Source organism: Salvelinus sp. IW2-2015, linkage group LG20, assembly GCF_002910315.2.
Source record: "Salvelinus sp. IW2-2015 linkage group LG20, ASM291031v2, whole genome shotgun sequence".
Lineage (NCBI taxonomy): Eukaryota > Metazoa > Chordata > Actinopteri > Salmoniformes > Salmonidae > Salvelinus > Salvelinus sp. IW2-2015.
Genome location: NC_036860.1, coordinates 44,624,440 through 44,652,374, shown reverse-complemented (window position 1 = coordinate 44,652,374; position 27,935 = coordinate 44,624,440). Strand labels below are relative to the sequence as shown.

General features: G+C 43.6%; 1 protein-coding gene across 8 annotated transcripts in view; it reads left to right on the top strand.

Annotated features, from left to right (window-relative positions):
* LOC111980624 (ubiquitin carboxyl-terminal hydrolase 25) overlaps positions 1 to 27,935 on the top strand; it is a 42,491-nt gene that overhangs the window by 13,964 nt on the left and 592 nt on the right. For 3 of the 8 annotated variants that reach the window (XM_024011461.2, XM_024011460.2, XM_024011463.2), the window contains exons 10-25: positions 1,275 to 1,429; positions 10,782 to 10,909; positions 11,062 to 11,157; positions 12,456 to 12,620; positions 12,791 to 13,020; positions 13,148 to 13,218; positions 13,426 to 13,654; positions 13,930 to 14,178; positions 14,417 to 14,559; positions 14,791 to 15,033; positions 16,155 to 16,250; positions 16,655 to 16,833; positions 19,295 to 19,373; positions 22,190 to 22,269; positions 22,767 to 22,890; positions 24,595 to 24,787. In XM_024011461.2, the coding sequence (XP_023867229.1) occupies positions 1,275 to 1,429; positions 10,782 to 10,909; positions 11,062 to 11,157; positions 12,456 to 12,620; positions 12,791 to 13,020; positions 13,148 to 13,218; positions 13,426 to 13,654; positions 13,930 to 14,178; positions 14,417 to 14,559; positions 14,791 to 15,033; positions 16,155 to 16,250; positions 16,655 to 16,833; positions 19,295 to 19,373; positions 22,190 to 22,269; positions 22,767 to 22,890; positions 24,595 to 24,787 (2,460 nt within the window). The remainder of the gene's footprint in view (positions 1 to 1,274; positions 1,430 to 10,781; positions 10,910 to 11,061; positions 11,158 to 12,455; positions 12,621 to 12,790; positions 13,021 to 13,147; positions 13,219 to 13,425; positions 13,655 to 13,929; positions 14,179 to 14,416; positions 14,560 to 14,790; positions 15,034 to 16,154; positions 16,251 to 16,654; positions 16,834 to 19,294; positions 19,374 to 22,189; positions 22,270 to 22,766; positions 22,891 to 24,594; positions 24,788 to 27,935) is intronic. The other 5 variants (XM_024011464.2, XM_024011467.2, XM_024011465.2 and 2 more) reach the window with 3 other exon arrangements.

Below are 27,935 nucleotides of genomic sequence, written 5' to 3'. Positions count from 1 at the left end.
TCCGCCACCAGTGTCACACTTCCGCATCTGCGGTGAAGGGTGGCAGAGCTAGAGCGGTGTTTGTCCAGACCATGCGATGTCCCAGAAATCGGTCTTCTTACGAAAATGTCTGTAGCGTCCGAAAAGTTTGAACTACAAACTATTATGACCACTCTCATGAACACGATGCTGTTCTCACACAAGTGTCACAAGAATCGTCTGAAGGTAACCGGTACCGGTTTTAAAAATTAATGGAAGTATGAAGGTAGTTTTGTGACTACCCAAAAAAGGGGTTAAATATCTCCTAGATATAGGACAGACACTTCAAAACCTTGTTTCTTATAATTTATTTTTGGACTGTCCTTTTTGCCATTTAGGAATGTTATTTTAAAAATGTATACGTAAAGGGCTCCTAAAATTCAAAATCAAATAGCTAAATGATCCATCTTAACACAATGCCATATGTCAGCTTAGCCCCCCCAACCTCTGAGACTGTAAAGAAATATGTTATGAATTTGTTGCGCTTAAGATCCTGGAGGTCATCTTTAATGAGATGTGGCACATGTAAAAGTACCGGGGCTGCAGAGCATTGATCCTGGAGGACCTTGACGTCTGATTGACATTGTGCTTATTATGCATGACAATACTGGCTCAGAACCGCCAGACACAAAGCTGGGCCAGCAAGGCAGCTTCTGCTCTTCTTATGACCTTCATGCCTCATTTGCATGTCCGCTAGCGTTCCCTCTCCACTCCCTGGGTTCTGTTTTTTTTTCTGGTCAGTCAGCACTCAGGTGCTGTAGTCAGTGCAGTGGGTCGGCTGAGGCTCTGTGCTGTATTTAGTCAGTTAGTGGATGTGATGGCCACATCTGGGTTCAAATGTTATTTGTCTTCTTTGTTTGGTTGAGCTTGCCTGGCGCAATGGACCAATGGAAAAGGTATAAACCCTGCCCATCTGGCATCCCAGGCAGGCTCAATCAAATACTTAAAGCATTTGAAACTTAACAAATCCTATTTGAAACCAGGCCTGGCTGATAAATTAGTGTGAAATGGGCCTCTCCTCTCTCACAAGCCTGGGCCACTTTCTCCCTAGCCTCCCCATATGGCACGTGCTCGCAAGCAAGCTAGGGCTAGGCCATGGGACCGCACCTCGGAGGAGTAGTATTGCATAATCGGGTTCAACTGCCTCTACCAAATCCCAGTGCTTCTTTAATTAGTTGTTGATTATGGCCACAACTGTTATTGTGAGGTACATAAATGTAGTTTACATTTCTGTGCTCCTGTTCCCTTCCTCACAGGAAAGAAGTTTGAGAACACAGAGATGTTCGGGCAGTACCCTCTGCAGGTGAATGGCTTTAAGGACCTGCACGAGTGTTTAGAGGCAGCCATGATCGAGGGGGAGATCGAGTCCCTACACTCATCTGCAGAGAACTCTGCCAAGTCTGGACAGGAGGTCAGTGCTGCTGCTCTCTGAGACGCACCAACAACAACTGACAGTGGAGTTTGGCATTTTAACCGTAATAGATGTGTAAAAGGGAGAATGAAACTCAAAAACATCTTCCAAATCTATGGTTATTCACACAATGTACAGGCAAAAAAGAAGTACCATTACGCTACTGTTCAACTACCAAATGTTATCAGTAGCCCACTAAACTGTGATTGCTGATCCTGAACACTGGGGCTTAGTCCTCTCCTGTACTCCCTGTTCACCCACGACTGCGCGGCCAAACACGACTCCAACACCATCATTAAGTTTGCTAACGACACAACAGTGTAATAATTATCCACTACAGAATGCTGTGTCTTTGTTAGATCTAGTTAGATGTATTTCACCATTCCCATGTTCTGATCATCGACAACGATGAGACAGCCGAACAGGCCCCAATTAACATCGACGGGGCTTTAGTGGAGTGGGTCGAGAGTTTCAAGTTCATTGGTGTCCAAATCACCAACGAACTATCATGTTCCAAACACACCAAGACAGTTGTGAAGAGGGCCTCCCCCTCAGGAGACTGAAAAGATTTGGCATGGGTCCCCAGAAACTCAAAAAGTTCTACAGCTGCGCCATTGAGAGCATCCTGACCGGTTGCATCACCGCCTGGTATGGCAACTGCTCAGCATCTGACCGTAAGGCGCTACAGAGGGTAGTGTGTACGGCCAGTATATCACTGGGGCCAAGCTTCCTGCCATCCAGGACCTATATAATAGGCGGTATCAGAGGAAAGCCCAAATAATTGTTAGACTCCAGTCACGTGAGTCATAGACAGTTTTCTCTGCTACAGCACGGCAAGCGGTACCGGAGCGCCAAGTCTAGGACCAAAATGCTCCTTAACAGCTTCTACCCCAAGCCATAAGACTGCTGAACAATTAATCAAATGGCCACCGGACTATTTACATTGACCCCCCCCCCCTTTGTTTTGTACACTGCTGCTACTCGCTGTTTATTATCTACAGTTGGAATCGGAAGTTTACATACACTTAGGTTGGAGTCATTAAAACTCATTTTTCAACCACTCCACAAATTTCTTGTTTAATAAACTATAGTTTTGGCAAGTCGGTTAGGACTTCTACTTTGTGTATGACACAAGTAATTTTTCCAACAATTGTTTACATACAGATTATTTTACTTATAATTCACAGTATCACAATTCCAGTGGGTCAGAAGTTTACATACACTATGTTGACTGTGCCTTTAACCAGCTTGGAAAATTCCAGAAACTTATGTCATGGCTTTAGAAGCTTCTGATAGGCTAATTGACATAATTTGAGTCAATTGGAGGTGTACCTGCGGATGTATTTCAAGGCCTACCTTCAAACTCAGTGCCTCTTTGCTTGACATCATGGGAAAATCTAAATAAATCTGCCAAAACCTCAGAAAAACAATTGTAGACCTCCACAATTCTGGTTCATCCTTGGTAGCAATTTCCAAACGCCTGAAGGTACCACGTTCATCTGTACAAACAATAGTACGCAAGTATAAACGCCATGGGACCACGCAGCCGTCATACCGCTCAGGAAGGAGACGCGTTCTGTCTCCTAGAGATGAACGTACTTTGGTGCGAAAAGTACAAATCAATCCCAGAACAACAGCAAAGGACCATGTGAAGATGCTGGAGGAAACGGGCACAAAAGTATCTATATCCACAGTAAAACAAGTCCTATATCGACATAACCTGAAAGGCCGCTCGGGAAGGAAGAGGCCACTGCTCCAAAACCACCATAAATTTGCCAGACTACGGTTTGCAATTGCACATGGGGACAAAGATTGTACTTTTTGGAGAAATGTCCTCTGGTCTGATGAAACAAAAACTGAAATGTTTGGCCATAATGACCATCGTTATGTTTGGAGGAAAAAGGGGGAGGCTTGCAAGCCGAAAAACACCATCCCAACCGTGAAGCATGGAGGTGGCAGCATCATGTTGTGGGGGTGCTTTGCTGCAGGAAGGACTGGTGCACTTCACAAAATACATGGCATCATGAGGTAAGAAAATTGTGGATATATTGAAGCAACATCTCAAGACATCAGTCAGGAAGTTAAAGCTTGGTCGCAAATGGGTCTTCCAAATGGACAATGACCCCAAGCATACTTCCAAAGTTGTGGCAAAATGGCATCAGGACAACAAAGTCAAAGTATTGGAGTGGCCATCACAAAGCCCTGAGCTCAATTCCATAGAACATTTCTGGGCAGAACTGAAAAAGCATGTGTGAGCAAGGAGGCCTACAAACCTGGCTCAGTTACACCAGCTCTGTCAGGAGGAATGGGCCAAAATTCACCCAACTTATTGTGGGAAGCTTGTGGAAGGCTACCTGAAACGTTTGACCTTAGTTAAACAATTTAAAGGCAATGCTACCAAATACTAATTGAGTGTATGTAAACTTCTGACCCACTGAGAATGTGATGAAAGAAATTAAATCTGAATTAAATCATTCTCTACGCTTATTCTGACATTTCACATTCTTAAAATAACGTGGTGTTCCTAACTGACCTAAGACTGGGAATTTGTACTAGGATTAAATGTCAATAATTGTGAAAAACTGAGTTGAAATGTATTTGGCTAAGGTGTATGTAAACGTCCGACTTCAACTGTATGCATAGTCACTTCATCCCTACCAACATGTAYAAATTACCTCGACTAACCTGTACCCCCGCACATTGACTTGGTACCGGTACCCCCTGTATATTGCCTCGTTATTGTTATTTTGTGTTACTTTTTAGTTTATTTGGTAAATATATTCTTAACTCTTCTTGAACCCCACTGTTGGTTAAGGGCTTGTAAGTAAGCATTTCATGGTGATGTCTACACATGTTGTATTTGGCACATGTGACAAATACAATTTGATTTAAAACAGCCCATCTTGGCCTACTTTAAAAATTGACGGGCACTTGAATAATTCCGGGGATTCAGTGGGGGACCGACAGACTCCCACAGCGTTGGCCTAGCCTGTGACATCTGACCTTTGCTATGACCCTGCTAGCCTGGCGTTGACCCCTGGCTGGGGTTAGCCTTGCCTCAGCCTTGGTCGCCAGCCCCACATCACAGCAGCTGTGACTAGCTAATTACTAGTCCCCCTCACATCACAGATGGACCTGGAACTGAGCCCTCTTTACTGGACCCAGTATGCGAAACATTAAGAACACCTTCCTAATAGTGAGTTGCCCTCAACAGCCTCAATTCGTCGTTGACTGGATTTCTATTGGATGGTGGACCATTGTTGATACACAAGTGTGAAAAACCCAGCAGTGTTGCAGTTCTTGACACACTCAAATCGGTGCGCCTGGCACCTACTACCATACCATGTTCAAAGACACTTAAATCTTGTCTTGTCCATTCACACTCTGAATGGCACACACACACAATCCATGGCTGTGTTTCAAACTCAAAGTAGACAGCCCTCTGCCCTAAACCCTCAGCCCTTGAATGTTGTTTTACATCGTCACGTCCGAGTATACCTTAAATGTCCCTTGCCCAAGCGAGAGAGAGTGGTGATCGGAGAGGCACGGTCCTTGGTGGAAATCTTGAAGTTGAGCTTAAAAACAACTAGCCTAAAGCTATTAATGTACCTAGTAAGCTAACATAGCTAGGTAGCCCTCCATTCAGGTAGCTAGCTACAGTTACCCATAGCTGGCTAGCTAGTTTTATAGTTTAGTAATATTTATTCCAATACATTTCAGAATTGCAAAAAATGCTTATGAATCTAGCAACGTTTTATAGACTCCTCACTATGAGACTAAGCCAATTTGCCAAATAAATGATCTATAAACTCAGCAAAAAAAGAAACATCCTCTCACTATCAACTGTGTTTGTTTTCAGCAAACTTAACATGTGTAAATATCTGTATGAACATAAGATTCAACAACTGAGACATAAACTGAACAAGTTCCACAGACGTGACTAACGGAAATGTAATAATGTGTCCCTGAACGAAGGGGGGGTTAAAATCAAAAGTAACAGTCTGTATCTGGTGTGGCCACCAGCTGCATTAAGTACTGCAGTGCATCATCTCCTCATGGACTGCTCACCAGGTTTGCCAGTTCTTGCTGTGAGATGTTCCACCAAGGCACCTGCAAGTTCCCGGACATTTCTGGGGGGAATGGCCCTAGCCCTCTCACCCTCTGATCCAACAGGTCCCAGATGTGCTCAATGGGACTTAGATCCGGGCTCTTCGCTGGCCATGGCAGAACACTGACATTCCTGTCTTGCAGGAAATCATGCACAGAACGAGCAGTATGGCTGGTGGCATTGTCATGCTGGAGGGTCATGTCAGGATGAGCCTGCAGGAAGGGTACCACATGAGGCAGGAGGATGTCTTCCCTGTAACGCACAGCGTTGAGATTGCCTGCAATGACAACAAGCTCAGTCCGATGATGCTGTGACACACCGCCCCAGACCATGACGGACYCTCCACCTCCAAATCGATCCCGCTCCAGAGTACAGGCCTCGGTGTAACGCTCATTCCTTCAACGATAAACTCGAATATCGACCATCACCCCTGGTGAGACAAAACCGCGACTCGTCAGTGAAGAGCACTTTTTGCCAGTCCTGTCTGGTCCAGCGACGGTGGGTTTGTGCCCATAGGCAACGTTGTTGCCGGTGATGTCTGGTGAGGACCTGCCTTACAACAGGCCTACAAGCCCTCAGTCCAGCCTCTCTCAGCCTATTGCGGACAGTCTGAGCACTGATGGAGGGATTGTGCGTTCCTGGTGTAACTCGGGCAGTTGTTGCCATACTGTATCTGTCCCGCAGGTGTGATGTTCGGATGTACCGATCCTGTGCAGGTGTTGTTACACGTGGTCTGCCACTGCGAGGACGATCAGCTGTCCGTCCTGTCTCCCTGTAGCGCTGTCTTCGGTGTCTCACAGTACGGACATTGCAATTTATTGCCCTAGCCACATGTGCAGTCCTCATGCCTCCTTGTAGCATGTCTATGGCACGTTCACGCAGATGAGCAGGGACCCTGGGCATCTTTCTTTTGGTGTTTTTCAGAGTCAGTAGAAAGGCCTCTTTAGTGTCCAAAGTTTTCATAACTGTGACCTTAATTGCCTACCGTCTGTAAGCTGTTAGTGTCTTAACGACTGTTCCACAAGTGCATGCTCATTAATTGTTTATGGTTCATTGAACAAGCAAGAGAAACAGTGTTTAAACCCTTTACAATAAGGATCTGTGAAGTTAATTCATAAAAATATATCTTTGAAAGACAGGGTCCTGAAAAGGGGCGTTTCTTTTTTTGCTGAGTTTATATACGGATGGACGCTCAAATTTGTTGGTACCCCTCCACAAAAAACAAAGAATGCACAATTTTCTCTTAAATTGTTTATTACATATTTAATAGAAATCAGACTTTGCTGTTTTTTTTTTTTTATTCAACATAATATTGTAAATAATGAAACAAACGAAAAAATGATGGGACCCTTAACCTAATATTTTGATGCACCACCTTTAGAAGCAATCACCTCAATCAAACATTTTCTGTTGCTCTGCACCTGTTAACAGATAGTTTGGCCCACCCTTCCTGAGAACTGCCCCAGCTGTCTCAGGTTTGATGGGTTCCTTCTCCAGACTGCAAGTTTCAGCTCTTTCCATAGATGTTCGATAGGATTCAGATCAGGACTCATAGAAGGCCACTTCAGAATAGTCCAATGTTTTGTTCTTATCCATTCTTGGGTGCGTTTTAGCTGTGTGTTTTGCGTCATTATCCTGTTGGAGGACCCATGACCTGCTACTGAGACAGAGATTTCTGATACTGGGCAGTACGTTTCACTCCAGAATGCCTTGGTAGTCTTGAGATTTCATTGTGCCCTGCAAAGATTCATGGCACCCTGTGCCAGGCGTAGCAACGCAGCCCCAAAACATAACTGAGCCTCCTCCATGTTTCACTGTAGGTATGGTGTTATTTTCTTTAATCTTAATTTTTTCATCTGTGAACATAGAGCTGATGTGACTTGCCAAAAATATCCAGTTTTGACTCATCTGTCCAAAGGACATTCTCCCAGAAGGATTGTGGCTTGTCAATATGCATTTTAGCAAATTCCAGTCTGGCTTTTTTATGTTTTTCTTTCAAAAGTGGAGTCCTCCTGGGTCTTCTTCCATGGAGCCCACTTTCGCTCAAAAAGTGACAGATGGAGTGATCAGAAACTGACGTACCTTCACCTTGGAGTTCAGTTTGTATCTCATTGGCAGTTATGCTTAGTTCTTTTTCTACCATTCGCACTATCCTTCTGTTCAATCTGGGGTCGATTTTCCTCTTGTGGCCGCGCCCAGGGAGGTTGGCAAAAGTTCCATGGACCTTAAACTTGTTAATAATATTTGCAACTGTTGTCACAGGAACATCAAGCTGCTTGGAGATGGTCTTGTAGCCTTTACAATTACCATGCTTGTCTAATATTTTCTTTCTGATCTCCTCAGACAAATCTCTCCTTTGCTTTCTCTGGTCCATGTTCAGTGTGGTGCACACAATGATACCAAACAGCACAGTGACTACTTTACTCCATTTAAATAGGCTGAATGACTGATTACAAGATTGGAGACGTGTGATACTAATTAAAGAAACAAATTACTTTGAAATATCACTAATCCAATTCTTTATTATCTTTTCTAAGAGGTACCAACAAATGTGTCCAGGCCATTTTGGAATATCTTTGTAAAATAAGCAATAATTCATCTCTTTTCACAGCTTCTTTGCTTTATTCTTTGACATACCAAAGGCATGCAAGTATACATGATAAAATAGCTTTTAATTCCATCGCTTTTCAGGAGGAATTAAGCATTATTTCAATGAGCTGTAAGGGTACCAACAAGTAAGTGTGTGTGTTAGGGATGCACGATATATCGGTGAACATATCGGAATCGGACGATATTAGCTAAAAATGCCAACATCAGTATCGGCCCGATGTCTGTCTAGTTTAACGCCGATGTCAAAGCTACCGTGCATACCTATATAACGTAGGTACAGGACGTAGACGCCACGTAAAATGTTGCGCTACACATGCAACACAGCATTCTAACCTAGCCCACAATGTCTGCTGTGTGGATAGAGCAGTCAACAAGTTGAGCAGTCCTTTGACAACTCAAAGGCGAAATCCATTAAAGCCAAGATAATGGAATTCATTGCCCTTGACAATCAACCGTTCTCTGTCCTGGGTGATGTTGGCTTACGCCGACTGGTCGAGCACCGGTACACACTACCAAGTGTGCTATTTTTCCGATGATGTTGCCCTACCGGAGTTACACAGTAATAGCGTCACTGCTATTAGCTTCACGACATACATACTATGGAACTCCGTTTGGGTCTTTTTTGCGTGTCAAAAAAGATACAGTAGCAATGTCAAAGCTGTACAAAAAAAGTCTGCAAACACCGGCCATTTTCATTATTCGTAGCAATGATTTAGGAATCCTTGTGAGTAAGTATTAGCTAGGTAGCCACTTGTTGTTCGCCTATTGAAATTGAACTTCAGTTCATGAAAATAAATAGCTAGCCAGCTACTTAACCCTGTTGCCCAAAGTTAACGTTATAAGCAGCCAACTAGCTTCATCTGGCTAGTGAAGCTCGGCCAGACCGGATTATAAGGATTAGGCACAATAGTGGAATTTGCAGTTTGCTTTCAAAATAAAAGTATGTCATTGACAGTGATGCAAATGAATACAAATAGTAGTACTTTTATTTTGAAGGCTAAGCGCAAAGTCAACTACTGTGGCTAATCCTTATTGTGGCTAGCTTCACATAGATGGGTCTGACCACCATTAATCAAATAAGAACTGTCTTATAAATTAGGGTTATTTTAGATGACACCTAGCAATATAGTTAGCTAGCTAACTATAACTAATGAAACATTGTCGTTTTGCTATGTTTTTGGTGAAGAACTACATAGTTTGCATCCATGAGCTAGCTAGCTTTTTTTTATGACCAGCACTGTACGTGCGCTAGACAACTTTACCAGCATCATAGCATACGTATCGTTGTGACATATGAAATACGAGTGATGGTGTAATCAATGTGTAATAACTACGTAAAAAATGTATGAACGCATTAAATTATTATTTGACGTGCAGTTATATTCAGGTCCTGATTGGTCAACAAGCTTATTTGACACGTCAAATAGTGTTGTTTTGACGTGCATCTTTTTTTGACACGCAAAGACCCAAAATGGCGTACCATAGAAATCCTGGTTGAGAATGAAACGACTGAACAAATGAACAACGAAACAGCACAGCAAGTAAGTGAAAGAAATAGGTTTTGATTATGTTTTTCTGGTAATGGAGACCTAAGTAAATGCCAGCAAAATAACTTTTTTGTGTGTGTGTGTGTAACCTTTTATTTAACTAGGCAAGTCGGTTAAGAACAAATTCTTATTTACAATGACGGCCCAGACTACGCTGGGCCAATTTAACGCTGCCCTATGAGACTCCCAATCATGGCTGGATGTGATACAGCCTGGATTCGAACCAGGGACTCTCGTGACTCCTCTTGCACTGAGATGCAGTGCCTTAGACCGCTGCGTCCATGTGTGTTAATGCTTAAAAGGCCACAACATTTTTAAATATCGGGTATTGTTTTTTTTTGGCAAGGAAAATATAAGATATCGCTCTCGGCCAAAAATGTAATTTCAGTGCATCACTAGTGTATGTGTTTTAGCAAGTTAGCTTCATACTTTTTTTATGACATGCCGAAACTTCACGGCCACCAGAGTTTGACATGTGACTACAGTTTGCATTGAATTGTGGGTCATATCAACCCCGCAAGTGAAAAGTTGTTCACTTGCTCCCTCGAGCTAAATTGATGGAGGCAACGGAGGCAACGTTAGTGAATTGGACCTCCCCTTAAGATGGCAGTCAAACTGTATCCGGTTTCGATGGGCATTCCCCCGAGGGAAAGTGGATAGCGTAAGGGCTGAGGGGTTATAAATGTGTTTGGACCGCAGCCCGTTTCTCAATTGTCTCAAGGCTTAAAAATCCTTTAATTAAGCTGTCTCCTCCCCTTCATCTACAATGATTTGAAGTGGATTTAACAGGTGTAAGGGATCATAGCTTCATGGAAAGAGCAGGTGTTCCTAATGTTTTGTACACTCAGTGTATATACCATCGATGTCTGCTTGGACATAAATAATAGACTGGAGACACAACAATATTAGTGGGACAGGCGAGTCATGTAGGAATGATTTCTAAACACGCTACTCAAAACTACTCATTAAGAAGGGCCCAATTAAAACATTCTAAAATGTGGTGTTTATGGAAAACCAATGACTCATATGACCTATTTTAGAAAACGGGAACTCAATTATAATGACATATTTGGAATTTCCCCCTCAGCATTGGTTTACCGAACTTCCTCCTGTCTTGACCTTTGAACTGTCGAGATTTGAGTTCAACCAAGCCCTGGGTCGACCTGAGAAGATCCACAACAAGCTGGAGTTCCCCTCCATGCTGTACATGGACAGGTAAGGAAAATGTTATTCAACTCGCATATCAAAGAAAATTGTGTGTGTTGTGTTTAGGGCCTTTTTCTCTGACCCAGATTAAGCATATTCCTGGCCTAAAAAACACATTCAACGGAGATTCTCCATGTATGATTTCTGTTGTATTTCATCAGGTATATGGACAGGAACCGAGAGATCACCAGGATTAAACGAGAGGAGATCAGGAGACTGAAAGAGCAACTGACTTTACTTCAACAGCGTCTGGAGAGGTACAGTAAACTGAGCTAGGCTTTCACACACATGGGGGGGTAAACCATAAAGAAATTATATAACTATTCATTCACGGACCGGTTTGGGTTGTCACTTTTCCGTCTACAAGGGTATTTTAATGTTTGATTTCTTACATTAAAATAATTCCTTCATGACAAAAATGGCGCTCAACCATTTTTATAGTAAGAAAACTGCTAACAGCTGAGAACTGTTAGCTAACTTTCTAGCACAACAAGTCAACAACTTCAGGAGGGCAAGCTTGCCAAATAGACCCCTAGAAATCGTCCAACTACCTCTAGGGACAAAAGTAAGAACTGCAATTGAAGCCAAAAATATAGAGGATAATAATTATTCTTCATTTATGTAATGTTTTTTTTTTAATGAAATGGAGGCATACTGAGACGAAATAAAACGTGACACTGTACGGTTACATGCACACAATAATGCAATTATTGTGAATAGTCAGATTTAATATGATAGTTAGTTCTAAATGTTAATATGATTTTGGGCCTCCCGAGTGCCGCAGTGGTCTAAGAAGTCACTACAGACCCGGGTTCAATCCTGGGCTGTATCACAACCGGCCGTGATCGGGTGGCGTACAATTGGCCCAGCTTCGTCCTACTGCCATAATCCATTTTAATATCGAATTATTAGTGTGCATGATGCAGGACATTAAGAAATTTATAAAAATTCTTGAATTGAACAAATAACTGCAAATGGTAACCATTGGTTGAGTACCAGATTCTGATTCCTATGTAAAGTTCTATAAATAAGACTGTCAGTTTTGTTTTTTGTGAAAGTTTGGTTGAACAGTATGGAGAAAGCCTATTAAAACCACTACCCATACAGCATATTTAGAAATGTTATTATTCAGAGACATTATATACCATCAAAAATATGATAAATATTGAGATATTTTGATCATATCGCCCAGCCCTAACACGTATACACCTACACACACACCTCTGTTTACTTTCTTACATTGATAAACTATCAAAATGACTGGTCATTCCCTAGCAACAGTCATAGCAACAATACAATACCCACTCCTGGACACAAAACAGAACAGTGTAATCATTAACGACTGATTTTATTTCTGGCATTGTTGGTATGTACAACATGTCCCCAGCAGTCACATTCTGTTCACAATTTCTCACTTTCGTAATGCATTTAACATTTTATATGCTGGTATGGTGTTTATAGATGCTCTTTCACTTTATAGATGCTCTTTCACTTTCGTCTCTCTCTCTCTCTCTCTCTCTGTCTCTCTGTCTCTCTCTCTCTCTCTCTCTCTCAGGTATCTGAGCTATGGCTCTGGTCCCAAGAGGTTTCCTCTGGCAGATGTCCTGCAGTACGCCATGGAGTTTGCCTCCAGTAAGCCAGTCTGCACCTCTCCCTTGGAGGACATCGACACATCAGCACCCCCCGGTGGCACAACGGGGCAGCTGCTGCCCGCTCTAAGGCAAGTCATGCAGCTACAACCGCTCCTTGTGTCAGGATTTAAGTGTTCATGTGTGCATGTTTCTGACTTTGCTTTTGTCAGCAAATCAGTCTGATTAAGCTGTTGAATTAGTGTGGTTCAGAAGTATTGAGTTGTGGTTTTGACTTATTCACACTCGCCCGACATTACAGCACAGCCGAACAGGGTCCCTCCTGCACCCTTCCAGAGGGTTTGTCCCCCGCCCCCACCCAAGCTCCCTCCACTCAGCAGAGGGTGCCCATCCACAAGCCCTTCACCCAGTCCCGACTGCCCCCTGACCTGCCCATGCACCCAGCCCCACGCCACATCACTGAGGAGGAGCTCCGGGTGCTGGAGGGCTGCCTGCACCGCTGGAGGAGTGAGGTGGAGAACGACACCCATGGTACGTACGACCTCTGGCCTCAAACAGCCTCGTATAATACAGCGTCTTGTTTACCTCCATCTGTCTCATATGCTCTCAAGCACACAAATATCTTAATTCTAATGATGGGTTGATTTTGCTTCTCCAGATCTTCAGGGCAGCATATCCAGAATCCACAGAACCATCGAGCTGATGTACTCTGACAAGTCCATGATGCAGGTAAGAGATGCCCTGCCTAAACCTGACGAACCACCTTCACACAAAAAAATGTTTTTCACTGGCTGTAATACTTAAACACCAAATGGAGGTGTTATTGTCTTGATTTGAGAGCACTCACATTTAACACACATTGAGTTAACACAACTCAGGGGATTGCATTGTGTTCCTGGTCACTCCTTTTCCCCCCCTCCCCCTGCTGGCTACCAGGTTCCGTTCCGGCTGCATGCGGTGCTAGTGCACGAGGGCCAGGCTAACGCTGGCCATTACTGGGCCTACATCTACGACCCCCACCAGCAGCGCTGGATGAAGTACAACGACATCTCGGTCACCAAGTCCTCCTGGGAGGAGCTGGTCAGGGACTCGTTCGGAGGCTACCGCAACGCCAGCGCCTACTGCCTCATGTACATCAACGACAAGAAGCCTTTCCTCATAGAAGGTAGCTACCGCTCACTGTAGATAAATATATTTATTTGGCTTTTGCCTCTCTTGTTATGGTATACTGTATTTTCTTTGTTCTTGTGTTAAAAAGCAGTAATTGCAGCTGTAATCACTATCCTTTCAGAGTATGTAATTAGGACATGGGCAAGCTTGTTGGTTATTCTTAGGGTCTGTTTATGCTGTACGTGCACAGGACTTTCCATTTCTGAGCATGTTTATAATATACACCTGGTGACTGTAGCTGACTGCCTGGTTGTGTGTGTGTCTCTGCAGAGGAGTTTGATAAGGAGACGGGTCAGATGCTGAGTGGTCTTGATAAGCTCCCTTCGGACCTGAAGGCATACGTGAAGGAGGACAATGGCCTGTTTGACAAGGAGATCGAGGAGTGGGACACCCTGCAGGCACGCAAGGCCCAGCAGGAGAAGCTGGCCCTGGCTGCAGCCACTGCAGCCACTGCAGCGGCAGAAACAACAACATCCCATCAACCTATGAGCACAGAGCCCAGTCCACCAGACAGCTGGGGTGAGGACCAGGGGTCTTCTCTACCACATTTAAACACTACTGAGCTGGTCTGGTTACGCCTTGACCAAAGTTTCTGGAAGTGTGACAATAACATTTCCAGGCCAGCACAGTTGGGGCCAATTGGCACAATAGTGTGTAAATTATATTAGGCAGATACTCATGACATTTGTCAATGAGAGACTTGTGCTTCCACTGCAGTGTTGGTTTATGTGTTTGTGTCTGTGTGTGGTTCCTCCAGGCCCTCAGCAGGACCCAGAGTACATGGAGCAGCCGTCCCCCACAGACGACTCCAAGCACCTGCAGGAGGACACAGAGAGGGCCATCTCCAAGGCTGCAGCCGAGCAGCAGGAGGAGAGTAGCCCTGAGGGACTGCTTACTGCAGTAAGACCAAACATCTCTTACACACACACACACACACACACACGCTCAGACGCATACACCTCTTAACCACGTTAACCACTACTCCTACGCTTCTGTTACTGAACCACGTAGGCCTACCCCACAACCCCAGTTAAAGTTCTTAATTTCCCCCTTTTTCTTAGTTTCTCTTTCTGTTTAACGTTGCCCACCATGCCTCGCTCTTTCTTGTTTGTTCTCTCGCTCTCTCCACAGTCTAGTGGAGGGAGTCTCTCCCCACCCCTTCCCCCCAAACCCCAGTCCGATGTCCAGGTGAACACTGAAACCCCCCTCGCCCCTCCCTCTGACCCTCAGCCTGTGGATCCTTCCCTCACCCCTCCCTCTGACCCTGACCCCCCCATGGAGGATGAGCACCTTTCCCAGCGTACAGTAGAGGTTGCCATTCCCCAGGTGGGAACCTTTGTCATCGAGTCAGAGGAGGGGGGGTACGATGATGAGGTAGCGCTCGACACTCAGCTCACCCAGCTGACTCTTCTTTGGTGTGCTGAAAAGTCTCTCTGCCTGTTTGGTGATTAGAATGAGGAGATGTTCTCCTCTTGGCTCTTTTTATAGGGTTTTCACACTTGAGTAAATTTTCATTTAGACCAGAGTCATGGTTAGCTCAGGGCAAGTTTCTCACAGTTGGCATTTTCACCAAACTTATTGGCAGACCAAGATAGGAGTGCTATATTAGACTACAGTCAGTGTACTATCCTAGAAGATGAAACTAGCCTTGGGCTAGCTTTAAAAACATATTGTGTGAAAAGCCTATCCCTGTCAAGCATACCTGCATCTTGCAACAGAAGCGCACTCTCTTCTACACAAAACAGAAGCCTTCGGTTCTCATCAGAGATATATGGACATAAATTTCACCTAAACATCGACTCAATTGTCTGGAGAGTTTATTTTTAACTGCATCTCGGCAGCAAATGTGAGAAGTAAATGAGATTTGCACAGTTTGTATTACTATTGCCAACATAATTTTTGATACATAGTTGATAGTTGATACATACTAAACTCTTGAGGGGGAAAGAAAAGTACAAGTTGAATAATGTAAGCGCTTTGTCTCACTGCTCCTAACAATAAATGATTTGATTTTGCTTGGTTTGGCATTTTATAGTAGTATGTGGTGAATAATGTTGTCAAAGTGCTGCAGTAGAATCAATGTTGTTTAGTTTCAAACCCCCTCAGATGGACCATAGGCTGTCTGCTGGCAGTACCACAGTATGACTGTCTGTAGGTACTGTCTGTACCATAGGGACCTTGATCTTCACAGGGCTGCCTTTCAGAGGCCCTACTTCATAGACAGAGACTCTCCTTCATAGGACAATTTAAGCATGTACTTCGTCCCTCACATGACAGGGGCTGTGTATGTACCTCACAGTAGTAGAATAACTATTAACATATGCATGGACTGCTGAGTGATGTACGGTATGCTTGTCGTGACAGAGTTGCATGGCCCAGGGAAGCTCGAATAGTGCTGTGCCAAAAATGTGTATTTTTTGGGGGGCTTGCTCCGAGGGGTCCAAGGGATCTATTTTCTACTGTTGTAACCTGCTTCCCCTCCTTGGCTACTGCAGGCCATGATGACTCCCAACATGCAGGGTATTATAATGTCCATTGGCAAGGCCAGGAGTGTGTTTGAAAAGCTTGGGCCTGAAGCCGCCTTTTTCAAGGTACATAAATCCAGATCCCATTTCTCTTTCTTTTCTCTTTCACTCCTTTATTTATTCACTCACTCTATTTCACTGCATGCCTCTCCACAACCATCCTCTCATCCCTTTTTACCTGGCATTTCTCCATCTGTTCTTTTTGAGTTAGTTGGTCTTTTCAAAAGCATCCWCCAGAAGTGGGACTTGAGATTCATTTGAACAAAGCAAACTTGAAACCAATCTTTGAGTTTTGGATGAGAAGTATGATGATGATGATGATGATCTTGACAACTCTTACGCAGAAGACGCTAGTTTTGTCTCCTGCTGCTGTAGATGTTTGTCAGTGTTGTAATATAGGCCTACACTCTGAAGTTCTAATGCTTATTGGGCCTACCATGTCCATTCACCCCATGCTTTTTGTTTTTCAGGCCATTAAGGTGGAGTACACCCGTCTGCTGAGGTTTGCCCAGGAGGACACGGCCCCGGAGAATGACTACCGTCTGCAGCACGTCATCGTCTACTTCATCCATAACCAGGCCCCCAAGAAGATCCTGGAGAGAACCCTCCTCATGCAGTTCGCAGACCGCAACCTAAGCTTTGACGAACGGTCTGTATGGGTTACTCCACCATAACCGTCTTATCTTTATTCAAATAGTGGTTAGAGCGTTCGGCCAGGAATCAAAAGGTTGCTAGATCGAATCCCCGAGCTGACAAGGTAAAAATCTGTTGTTCTACCCCTGAACAAGACAGTTAACCCACTGTTCCTAGGCCGTCATTGTCAATAAGAATTTGTTATTAACTGACTTGCCTAGTTAAATAAAAAATTAAACAAAGACAACACCAGGTTATTACCGCTGAACTTCCCAAATTCACCAGCAGAGGGTAGCAAAAAGCAAAGCCTTTGAATATGTTATATGACCTCAAATGACCTGAAGTCGTTTATGAAGTCAACTATAGCTTGATAATGCCCAGTCTGTTAGATTTATTCCAGTAGGACAGCCTTACAGAACTTTTATAGAGTTGAAAATCTTTTATACACTGCTCAAAAAAATAAAGGGAACACTTAAACAACACAATGTAACTCCAAGTCAATCACACTTCTGTGAAATCAAACTGTCCACTTAGGAAGCAACACTGATTGACAATAAATTTCACATGCTGTTGTGCAAATGGAATAGACAAAAGGTGGAAATTATAGGCAATTAGCAAGACACCCCCCAAAACAGGAGTGATTCTGCAGGTGGTGACCACAGACCACTTCTCAGTTCCTATGCTTCCTGGCTGATGTTTTGGTCACTTTTGAATGCTGGCGGTGCTCTCACTCTAGTGGTAGCATGAGACGGAGTCTCAACCCACACAAGTGGCTCAGGTAGTGCAGTTCATCCAGGATGGCACATCAATGCAAACTGTGGCAAAAGTTTGCTGTGTCTGTCAGCGTAGTGTCCAGAGCATGCAGGCGCTACCAGGAGACAGGCCAGTACATCAGGAGACGTGGAGGAGGCCGTAGGAGGGCAACAACCCAGCAGCAGGACCGGTACCTCCGCCTTAGTGCAAGGAGGTGCACTGCCAGAGCCCTGCAAAATGACCTCCAGCAGGCCACAAATGTGCATGTGTCAGGCATATGGTCTCACAGGGTCTGAGGATCTCATCTCGGTACCTAATGGCAGTCAGGCTACCTCTGGCGAGCACAATGAGGGCTGTGGGCGCCCACAAAGAAATGCACCCCACCATGACTGACCCATCGCCAAACCGGTCATGCTGGAGGATGTTGCAGGCAGCAGAACGTTCTCCACGGCGTCTCCAGACTCTGTCACGTCTGTCACATGTGCTCAGTGTGAACCTGCTTTCATCTGTGAAGAGCACAGGGCGCAGTGGCGAATTTGCCAATCTTGGTGTTCTCTGGCAAATGCCAAACGTCCTGCACGGTGTTGGGCTGTAAGCACAACCCCCACCTGTGGACGTCGGGCCCTCATACCACCCTCATGGAGTCTGTTTCTGACCGTTTGAGCGACACATGCCATTTGTGGCCTGCTGAGGTCATTTTGCAGGGCGCTGGCAGTGCACCTCCTTGCACAAAGGCGGAGGTAGCGGTCCTGCTGCTGGGTTGTTGCCCTCCTACGGCCTCCTCCACGTCTCCTGATGTACTGGCCTGTCTCCTGGTAGCGCCTGCATGCTCTGGACACTACGCTGACAGACACAGCAAACCTTTTTGCCACAGTTCGCATTGATGTGCCATCCTGGATGAACTGCACTACTGAGCCACTTGTGTGGGTTGTAGACTCCGTCTCATGCTACCACTAGAGTGAGAGCACCGCCAACATTCAAAAGTGACCAAAACATCAGCCAGGAAGCATAGAACTGAGAAGTGGTCTGTGGTCACCACCTGCAGAATCACTCCTGTTTTGGGGGGTGTCTTGCTAATTGCCTATAATTTCCACCTTTTGTCTATTCCATTTGCACAACAGCATGTGAMATTTATTGTCAATCAGTGTTGCTTCCTAAGTGGACAGTTTGATTTCACAGAAGTGTGATTGACTTGGAGTTACATTGTGTTGTTTAAGTGTTCCCTTTATTTTTTTGAGCAGTGTATTTTGCACCAGTGTAAAACATCCTACCCTGCCATATATCCAGCTACTTTATAAGTTTGCCCTTTTTGAGGACTAAAGAAGAACATCACATTTCTCTGGATAAATCACATCTCTTCTAATGTCTCAAAGTTATCGCACACGCACTGAGATGTTTGTGGTAATCCATATTCTTGAATTCATTGAGTCAACTCTCCTCTTCTGAGCGGTATAATTATGTGTTGCATGTGGTCTCAATAAGACACTCTGGAAAGGAGGAGCGTCTGGTTAAGTAGTAAGGAGTGATTCATTGGGCCTGTGTTTCACGGCCGCGAGACCACGTGTAATATTTAATTTCCTGGAGTAGCTAGTACTTCACCAGTATCACTGCCAAGCTGCTGTACCACTGCCAAGCTGCTGTAACATCACTCTCCCTTTCTCTCCGCTTTCTTCTCTTTCGCTCTCACTTTCCCTTTCTCTCCATTCCCCCCTTCTCTCTCTCAGGTGTAAGAGCATTATGAAGGTGGCCCGTGGCAAACTAGACCTTGTTAAGCCAGAAGAGGTCAACATGGAGGAGTATGAGGTCAGCGTTCTGCAACACTCTGGTTTTGACTGGTTTCAAATGTTTGGTCTGGTACATACAGTACCCGTCAAAAGTTTGGACACACCTACTCATTCCACAGGTTTTCTTTCTTTTTACTATTTTCTACATTATAGAATAATAGTGAAGACATCAAAACTATGAAAAAACACATATGGAATCAAGTAGTAACCAAAAAAGTGTTAAACAACTTCTTCAAAGTAGCCACCCTTTGCCTTGATGACAGGTTTGCACACTCTTGGCATTCTCTCAACCAGCTTCATGAGGTTGTAACCTGGAATGCATTTCAATTAACAGGTGTGCCTTAAGTTAATTTGTGTAATTTCTTTCCTTTATGCATTTGAGCCAATCAGTTGTGTTGTGACAAGGTGGGGGGGGGTATACAGAAGATAGCCCTATTTGGTAAAAGACCAAGTCCATATTATGGCAAGAACAGCTCAAATAAGCAAAAAGAAACAACAGTCCATGACTTTAAGACATGAAGGTCAGTCAATAAGGAACATTTCAAGAACTTTGAAAGTTTCTTCAAGTGCAATTGCAAAAACCATCAAATGCTATGATGAAACTGGCTCTCATGAGGACCGCCACGGGAAAAGGAAGACCCAGAGTTACCTCTGCTGCAGAGGATAAGTTCATTAGTTACCAGCCTCAGAAATTGCAGCCCAAATAAATGCTTCGGAGTTCAAGTAACAGACACATCTCAACTGTTCAGAAGAGACTGCATGAATCAGGCCTTAATGGTTGAATTTCTGCAAAGAAACCACTATTAAAGGAGGCTAATAATAAGAGACTTGCTTGGGCCAAGAAACGAGCAATGGAGCAATCTGTCCTTTGGTCTGCAGGAAAATTTGAGAATTTTGGTTCCAACCGCCGTGTCTAAGGGATTTGTGAATATTCTATAGCAATATAGAGTGGAAAAACGGCCGTGCGTTTGGATAATTAATAGACACTGCCGTAAATAAAACTGAAATAAAAACATCTGTCTTGTCCAGGAGTGGAGTCTATGCAGACTGAGTGCACCATTGCCAATCAGAGTGCTACAGTAGGTCTACATGCAAACAAGCCATTTGCTACAAGGGCCTGCCATCATTCACTTTGAACTGGACTGTGTGTTTACAGGCAGTTGCAACAGCGCAAATTTGGATCATTAGAACACATTCTGCAAAAGCTTCAAAATACACTTGAATTGTAATGCCTCTTACGTTTGTGAACTTTACGGTCCTATTGATCAAACAACCATAAAAAGGTAGGTTATCTTTTACTATATGCACATCAACAAGATCAACAACTAATGCTAGCCAGAGCAAGATGAGCTAAAATCTAAAGAAGGATCATTAGATAAACCCTCAAACTTTTTCAGCTAGTTGGCTGTCAAAATTGCACTGATAAACGATGGGGAATAGCCTGCTCGTCCTTCTGCAACTTGCCTGCCAATACATGCGGTGTCCCAACCAAGCACCCAAGCTAACTGGCTAGAGTAGCTAGCTACTTCCAGACACAAATGAGAGAGCACCTCACTGACAATTTTACTCGCCCTAGCAGAGCTGTTTACATGTTATATAGAGCGTTCGTGACGAACTAGTGCTTTCTTTGCCTACGTTTACTGACACCGGTCATATTCAGCGGGTCTTGCTGCATAACAGTCGTTCAGAATAGCTAGCTAGTAAAGTGATTCACATTTCTTGCTAGCTAACCAAATGACATGTGCATCTCTAGCTGTGTAGCCACTGAAAAATGATATGAGGAGACAGTCAGTCATTGCATGTGTGGTTCCCACCATGAAGCATGGAGGAGGTGGTGTGGGGGGTGCTTTGCTGGTGACACTGTGATTTATTTAGAATTCAAGGCACCCATAACCAGCATGGCTACCAGAGCATTCTGCAGCGATACGCTGTCCCATCTGGTTTGCGCTTAGTCCCACTATCATTTGTTTTTCAACAGAACAATGACCCAACACACCCCCAGGCTGTGTGAGGGCTATTTGACCAAGAATGAGAGTGAAGGGAGTGCTGCATTAGATTGCCTCCACAATCACCCGACCTCAACCCAATTGAGATGATTTGGGATGAGTTGGACTGCAGAGTGAAGGAAAAGCAGCCAACAAGTGCTCAGCATATATGGGAACTCCTTCAAGACTGTTAGAAAAGCATTCCAGGTTAAGCTGGTTGAGAATGCCAAGAGTTTGCAAAGCTGTCATCAAGGCAAAGGGTGGCTACTTTGAAAAATCTAAAATATTTTTAGATTTGTTTAAAAGAAATTGGGTTACTACATGATTCCATAGTTATTTCATAATTTGATGTCTTCACTATTATTCTACAATGTAGAACATAGTAAAAATAAAGACCTTTCAATGAGTAGGTGTGTCTAGTTAAGTCAGTTAAGAACACATTCTTACTTACAATGACGGCCTACCCTGGCCAAACCCTAACCGGGACGATGCTGGGCCAATTGTGCACCGCCCTATGGGACTCCTAATCACGGCCGGTTGTGATACAGCCTGGAATCGAACCAGGGTCTGTAGTGACACCTCAAGCACTGAGATGCAGTGCCTTAGACCACTGCGCCACTCAGGAGCCCAAATGAAATGAGATGAGCGTGTGCACAATATTTAGCATTCAAGTAAAATGTTTAAATGATTATAATCTCTACATTTGAACTGATCCCACTAACCCTTCTATCCAATGGAAAAAAACACGGATGTGATGTTAATCTTCAATGTTAGATCCAAATGTTCCAGATCCGTCCTTAAAATCCTTTAAAGCTCATTTATGAACCTTTGGCCCCTACATTTTTCCCAGATGTGGCATCAGGACTACAGGAATTTCCGCGAGACAACAATCTTCCTGATGATTGGTTTAGAGCTGTTCCAGAAGAAATGGTGAGGCTCTGCTAATTGGCAGGACTGTTATTACATTCTGCTCTCCACGATGCAGAGCTTCTAACTCAAGTGTCATTTTCTTACTTTAAGCGTGAACTGATATTCTTGAACCATTTCTGTATTGAATATATTGTTTTGAAAATAGAGATTGAAGTACTCTCTGTAGATGATTGCATTATTAATAGTAGGACCTGAACTTCCTAAAGTCACCTGCAGAGGGCAGCAGATCCCAGCAGATCCTTCTGGAGCATAGAGCTCAGTCTGGCATTGATCAAGATGGTTGTTCATGTATTTGGTTATTTCTTCTGTTAATTCTCCCTCCAGTACATCCGTTTTAAATCCTCTATGAAAAAAGCCTGACAGTTCCTTCTCTAGTTTCCCTTTGTAGACTCAGCTAAACCTGATTTATATCTCTGCTGCCTCTCCTTGTGGTTAAGTTTGTACCAGCCTGATGCTTCTATAATGTATCTGACTCTCCTGTGTCTGCTTTTCTGCAGCTTTGTGGAGGCCTTGATGTACCTGATCTACTCGTACCAGTACAACAGAGAGCTGTTGGTCAAAGGGCTGTACAGAGGTCACAACGATGAGCTCATAGGTCACTACCGCAGAGAGTGCCTGCTGGTGAGACAAACCTCTATCACTCACAATCATACAACTGAACCACTGCACCATTGCAAATCTCTGTCAGCAGTTGACTTTATTTATTTAGTTAGTAAGTTCATGTAGGATTTTCTGATGCTAGCAGGTTTAGCATTTCGTATAGAAACTTTTTAAAGAGACAGTTGCAGCCTAAATGAGAGGAAGTGGTCGGAGTTCATCCATAGTGTTTTAAAGATCATCACATGTTTCCAGTCAAAACAATAGGTCACAGTGGAAGTAGTTAAGTCATTCTCTTTGAAAATGAACACCACTATCGTCTTATCAGCAAGGCTGTCTGTCTCTGACCTCCTAACTCATCCTTGCCTTCCCTTGAGTCACGTTGACTCAGCCAAACTGTGATGTCGACCAAGATCATCCCCCCACCCATTAATCTCTAGGATTGATGCAAGGCTTGTTCCTGTTCTAGCTGAGATATTACATTGTCTTTTTTATTGCCCATAAAGATTCCCACAGAACTTTTCTCAGCAAATGCTCTTGGTGTGGGGGAAAGATCCTAATMTTTTCAATATTCTGATCAGACTACAGCTTCACTTTTGTTTTTCATATCCCATCTCCAAACTGTGCTCTGGTTCTATTTGTTAGGGCTTAGATGGAATGATTCCCTGGTCGGTCAGATCAAGCTGTGACTGGTCTGGTCTGAACTGGGAGAGAAAAAGGGGTAACCCTGATTCTCCTCGGTTGACCCTGTTGCTGCTCCTGCACTCAGTAACCCTACACCGGCATTGTGCTCCTAATGTAATCATCCGAGTGGGAATAGGAAGCAGTAAGCCCAGCAAGTGTAAACACATTACCAGGAGACATGGCTGTGTCCTGAGCTAACCTTGGCTCTGCTCCTTCAGGGCTCTGCTAGAGTTAGCTACCATCTCAGATCTCTGGCCAGAATGAACCCCTGGCTCCCGCTCCAGCCCCGCTCCCTCCAGCCCCGCTGTTTACCTCCTTCTTGTTTTAATTGAAAACACTGCTGACATTGACACAGTTATGTTTTGTGAACCCCCACCAAGTCTCTCTGGTTCCGGAATGGCCGTCTGCATCTGTGTAAGGTACCCCAGAGCTGAGGTCAGGGAGTTTCTGTGTCAGCAGCATTGCAAGGCTTAGCTAAGGCGAACATAGCGAAGTGTCTGTGTGCATCATGTAGTACGTCACTGCCCATGTCAGTACCACAGGCCTTGAGAACATCCTCTGACATTGACAATGTCTTTGGGGATGGGTGACTACCAGATAGTGGTAGTTTATATATTTTTTTATTTAACTAGGCAAGTCAGTTAAGAACAAATTCCTATTTACAATGATGGCCTAGGAACAGTGGGTTAACTGCCTTGTTCAGGGACAGAACGACAGATTTTTACCTTGTCAGCTCTGGGATTTGATCTAGTAACCTTTTGGTTACTGGCCCAATGCTCTAACTACTAGGCTATCTGCCGCCCCCAGCAATGCAAATGGTCTGTATCTTACCTGGGCTGCAGCCCCTCACACAGAGGTGGTCTCTAATGTAAAATACATATACATTAATAACATAGGAACATGTAATACCTGGCTGTCCTGTAAGTCTGTTTTGACAGAGTAGCTAATACTGGTAAATTTGTTAGCATACCACTTCAAGCTAATCCCTAACATATGAAGCAAATCCATAACTCATCGATCTATATGCATGTGCTTTGCCCATAGAAACTGAACGAGAATGCGGCGGGGATGTTTGAGTCTGGTGAGGAGTCGGAGGTTTGCAATGGGCTGAGCATCATGAATGAGCTGGTGGTGCCGTGTATCCCCCTACTGCTTGTCCACGACACAGAGAAGGACCTGCTGGCTGTGGAGGACATGAGGAACCGCTGGTGCTCCTACCTGGGGCAGGAGATGGAGCGTGAGTTTGTTTGTTTGTTTTGGATTATTTTTAACCCAAATTTGAAGATTAGGGGACTAATCTACCAAGAGTCTAAAAAAGTCATAGGGCAGAGGGAACAAAGAGCATTTTCACACTACTGACCCAGCTGTACTGTCCTGTATGTACCCATAAAACATTATAATATACGATGCTATCGCCCCTATTGTGTTAAAGCTTTTATGATCGGCCTAGTAGGAGGATAGGTTATTGGCCATTTGGTTTTCAACCTAGCATAGAGGGATATTCACGGCCCGAATTGATAATTTTTTCTTAAAAAGCTTAAACTAATTTCAACTTGTCATTCAATTTTTCTATTGGCTGTTGATATTGTTTGTTCCTTCTCATTATTAGTCCTCTAGCTACCTTATCTTTTTAGGGTATTCAAATAACGTTTTGAGATGGAACTCCGTTACATTCATCGTTTGATCAAGAGAAAGCCATGCACAGAACGATGAAGCATAGCCTTCCGTCATGAAGAGAGAAGGCAATATAGGCTGTGTTTTTTAAAACACAAGATAGTTAAAATAATAATTTGCAAATGTTTTACATTTTCTGACAAGTGAGCACTTAGATATGGTAATTTTCACGTTTTCATAAATTCTTATAATGTTTGGCAATTACTAAGGCATTTGTGAATATTCTATAGCAATATAGAGTGGGAAAGCGACCGTGCGTTTGGACAATTAATAGACACGGTAGGAGTGGAGTCTATGCAGACCGAGTGCACCGTTGCCAATCAGAGAGCTACAGTAGGTCTACATGCAAACAAACCATTTGCTACAAGGGCCTGCCATAATTCACTTTGAACTGGACTGTGTGTTTATAGGCAGTTGCAACAGTGTAAAATTGGATCATTAGAACGCGTTCCACAAAAGCCACAAAATACACTTGAATGGATTTCTGCAAATATGTAGCTAAATGCCACGGAAGTCCTCTTACATTTGTGAACTTTACAGTCCTATTGATCAAACAACCATAAAAAGGTAGGTTATCTTTTACTATATGCACATCAACAAGATCAACAACTAATGCTAGCCAGAGCAAGATGAGCTAAAATCTAAAGAAGGATCATTAGATAAACCCTCAAACTTTTTCAGCTAATTGGCTGTCAAAATTGCACTGATAAACGATGGGGAATAGCCTGCTCGTCCTTCTGCAACTTGCCTGCCAATGCATGCGTTGTCCCAACCAAGCACCCAAGCTAACTGGCTAGAGTAGCTAGCTACTTCCAGACACAAATGAGAGAACACATCACTGACCATTTTACTCGCCCTAGCAGAGCTGTTTACATGTTATATAGAGCGTTGTTGTATAGAGTGTCTGCGAGGAACTAGTACTTTTATTTGCCTACGTTTACTGACACCGGTCATATTCAGCGGGTCTTACTTAAAATAAAATAAAATCATGCTAACAGCATAACTCGTTCAGAATAGCTAGTTAAGTGATTCACATTTTTTGCTAGCTAACAAAATGACACATGCATCTTTAGCTGTGTAGCCACTGAAAATGATACGAGGAGATAAGTCAGTCACTCACCCTCTCCAAAGACATGACGTCCTAGCTAGATAAATGGATACGCTAGCATATTAGCCACGTTATGATTGACTTGTGATCATTGCCTTTGCTAGTTTGATTGTATTGACATTCCCAGCCTTAGTTACATTTCTGTTTTTGTCAAAAATATTTAGTCATTGGAACTGACAGTGCATTCCGAATGGAGGCAGCAAACAATGTACCAGGCCAGCTGTGATTTGAAACCTGATAGCAGTAGTTTTTGGACTACGAAAAAATGTATTGGTAAATTATATTAATCATGCATTGAACTGCATTGATCTATTCTGCCAACAATGCCTTAGTGTATGTCATGGAATGTTGAGTCAAATAGAACCTATTTTGAAAACTTCTTATAAAGTTGGTTTTGTAGCATAAACTGGTAATTTTATATTTTTGACTGATATATTATGATTGTCTGTTTCATATCTGCAAAGTAGCTAAAACGCTGTCAGTTTCACTGAGTGTCCATTATTTAAAAAAGTATAGGTTTAGGCTATAGCCCATGCATCTGACAGAGAGAGAGCGAGAGAAACAATATTTTCTGACTGGGCATTTTGCGCCGCTTTGGTGGAATTCTCCGCTCTGTCTGGCCTACATTCAAATCAAATTTATTTATAAAGCCCTTCTTACATCAGCTGATATCTCAAAGTGCTGTACAGAAACCCTGCCTAAAACCCCAAACAGCAAGCAATGCAGGTGTAGAAGCACGGTGGCTAGGAAAAACTCCCTAGATTCCTGCTCTCTAGGCTATATAACATATTTATTGAAATAGCCTATAGGAATAGAAAAATTACTCGGAATGTCACTTGTGTGATGCTGTGCGCTGCGAGACAGTTTTTTTTTATTGCCAGGCTCCAGTCAAGTTCAAATATGCTAAACCATCGTCTGTCACATCACAATGTTATCACCATCGACAATGGCTGTCAATCATCGTCGATAGACGATGCTATTGTAATATCGTCCTACCCTATTAGGCACCCTCGGTAGTTGCTGGAACCAACAATAACATATCTGAGGCAACACAGTACGGTTTGGGCTAGCGCAATAATGTGAAAAGAGTACAAGAGCCTAGAGGCAGGGGGGTTCGAATTTTGGTACTGGAGATCTGTTGGATGATTGGTTGTTTTTCTGCTGTAGTTTAATTTGGGAGTGACATGGAACATGGTCAGGGACACGGTCAAATGAGTTGATATTAGCAGCCAGAACAACCAGGGATATACCCACTTTGTGTTGGCAGAATTTGACCCAAATTGTTAGTTCAGAGAACGTGGTTCAGTGGAGTTCTAGCCTCTACTCCAAGAAAAGTTTTGATTGGTTTTCAGAAAAGTGACCCAGCAGCATCTTCTTAGAACTACAGCCAACCCTGGGCCTCTTTCATCTTGTTTTCTCAATCTGTGTTTTCCTAGAGGAGCATGCTTACCAAGAGCTTGTGCTATCACAGTGAAAATATTTAGCTTATGATTTATCTGTTTGGTAACTGGATGTGACTCTGAAGAGTGACGCAAGCAAGGACATTGAAATAATCACTCTCTCCAACTCTTTCTTTTTCTCTCTGCCCTCTCCATTATTGTTC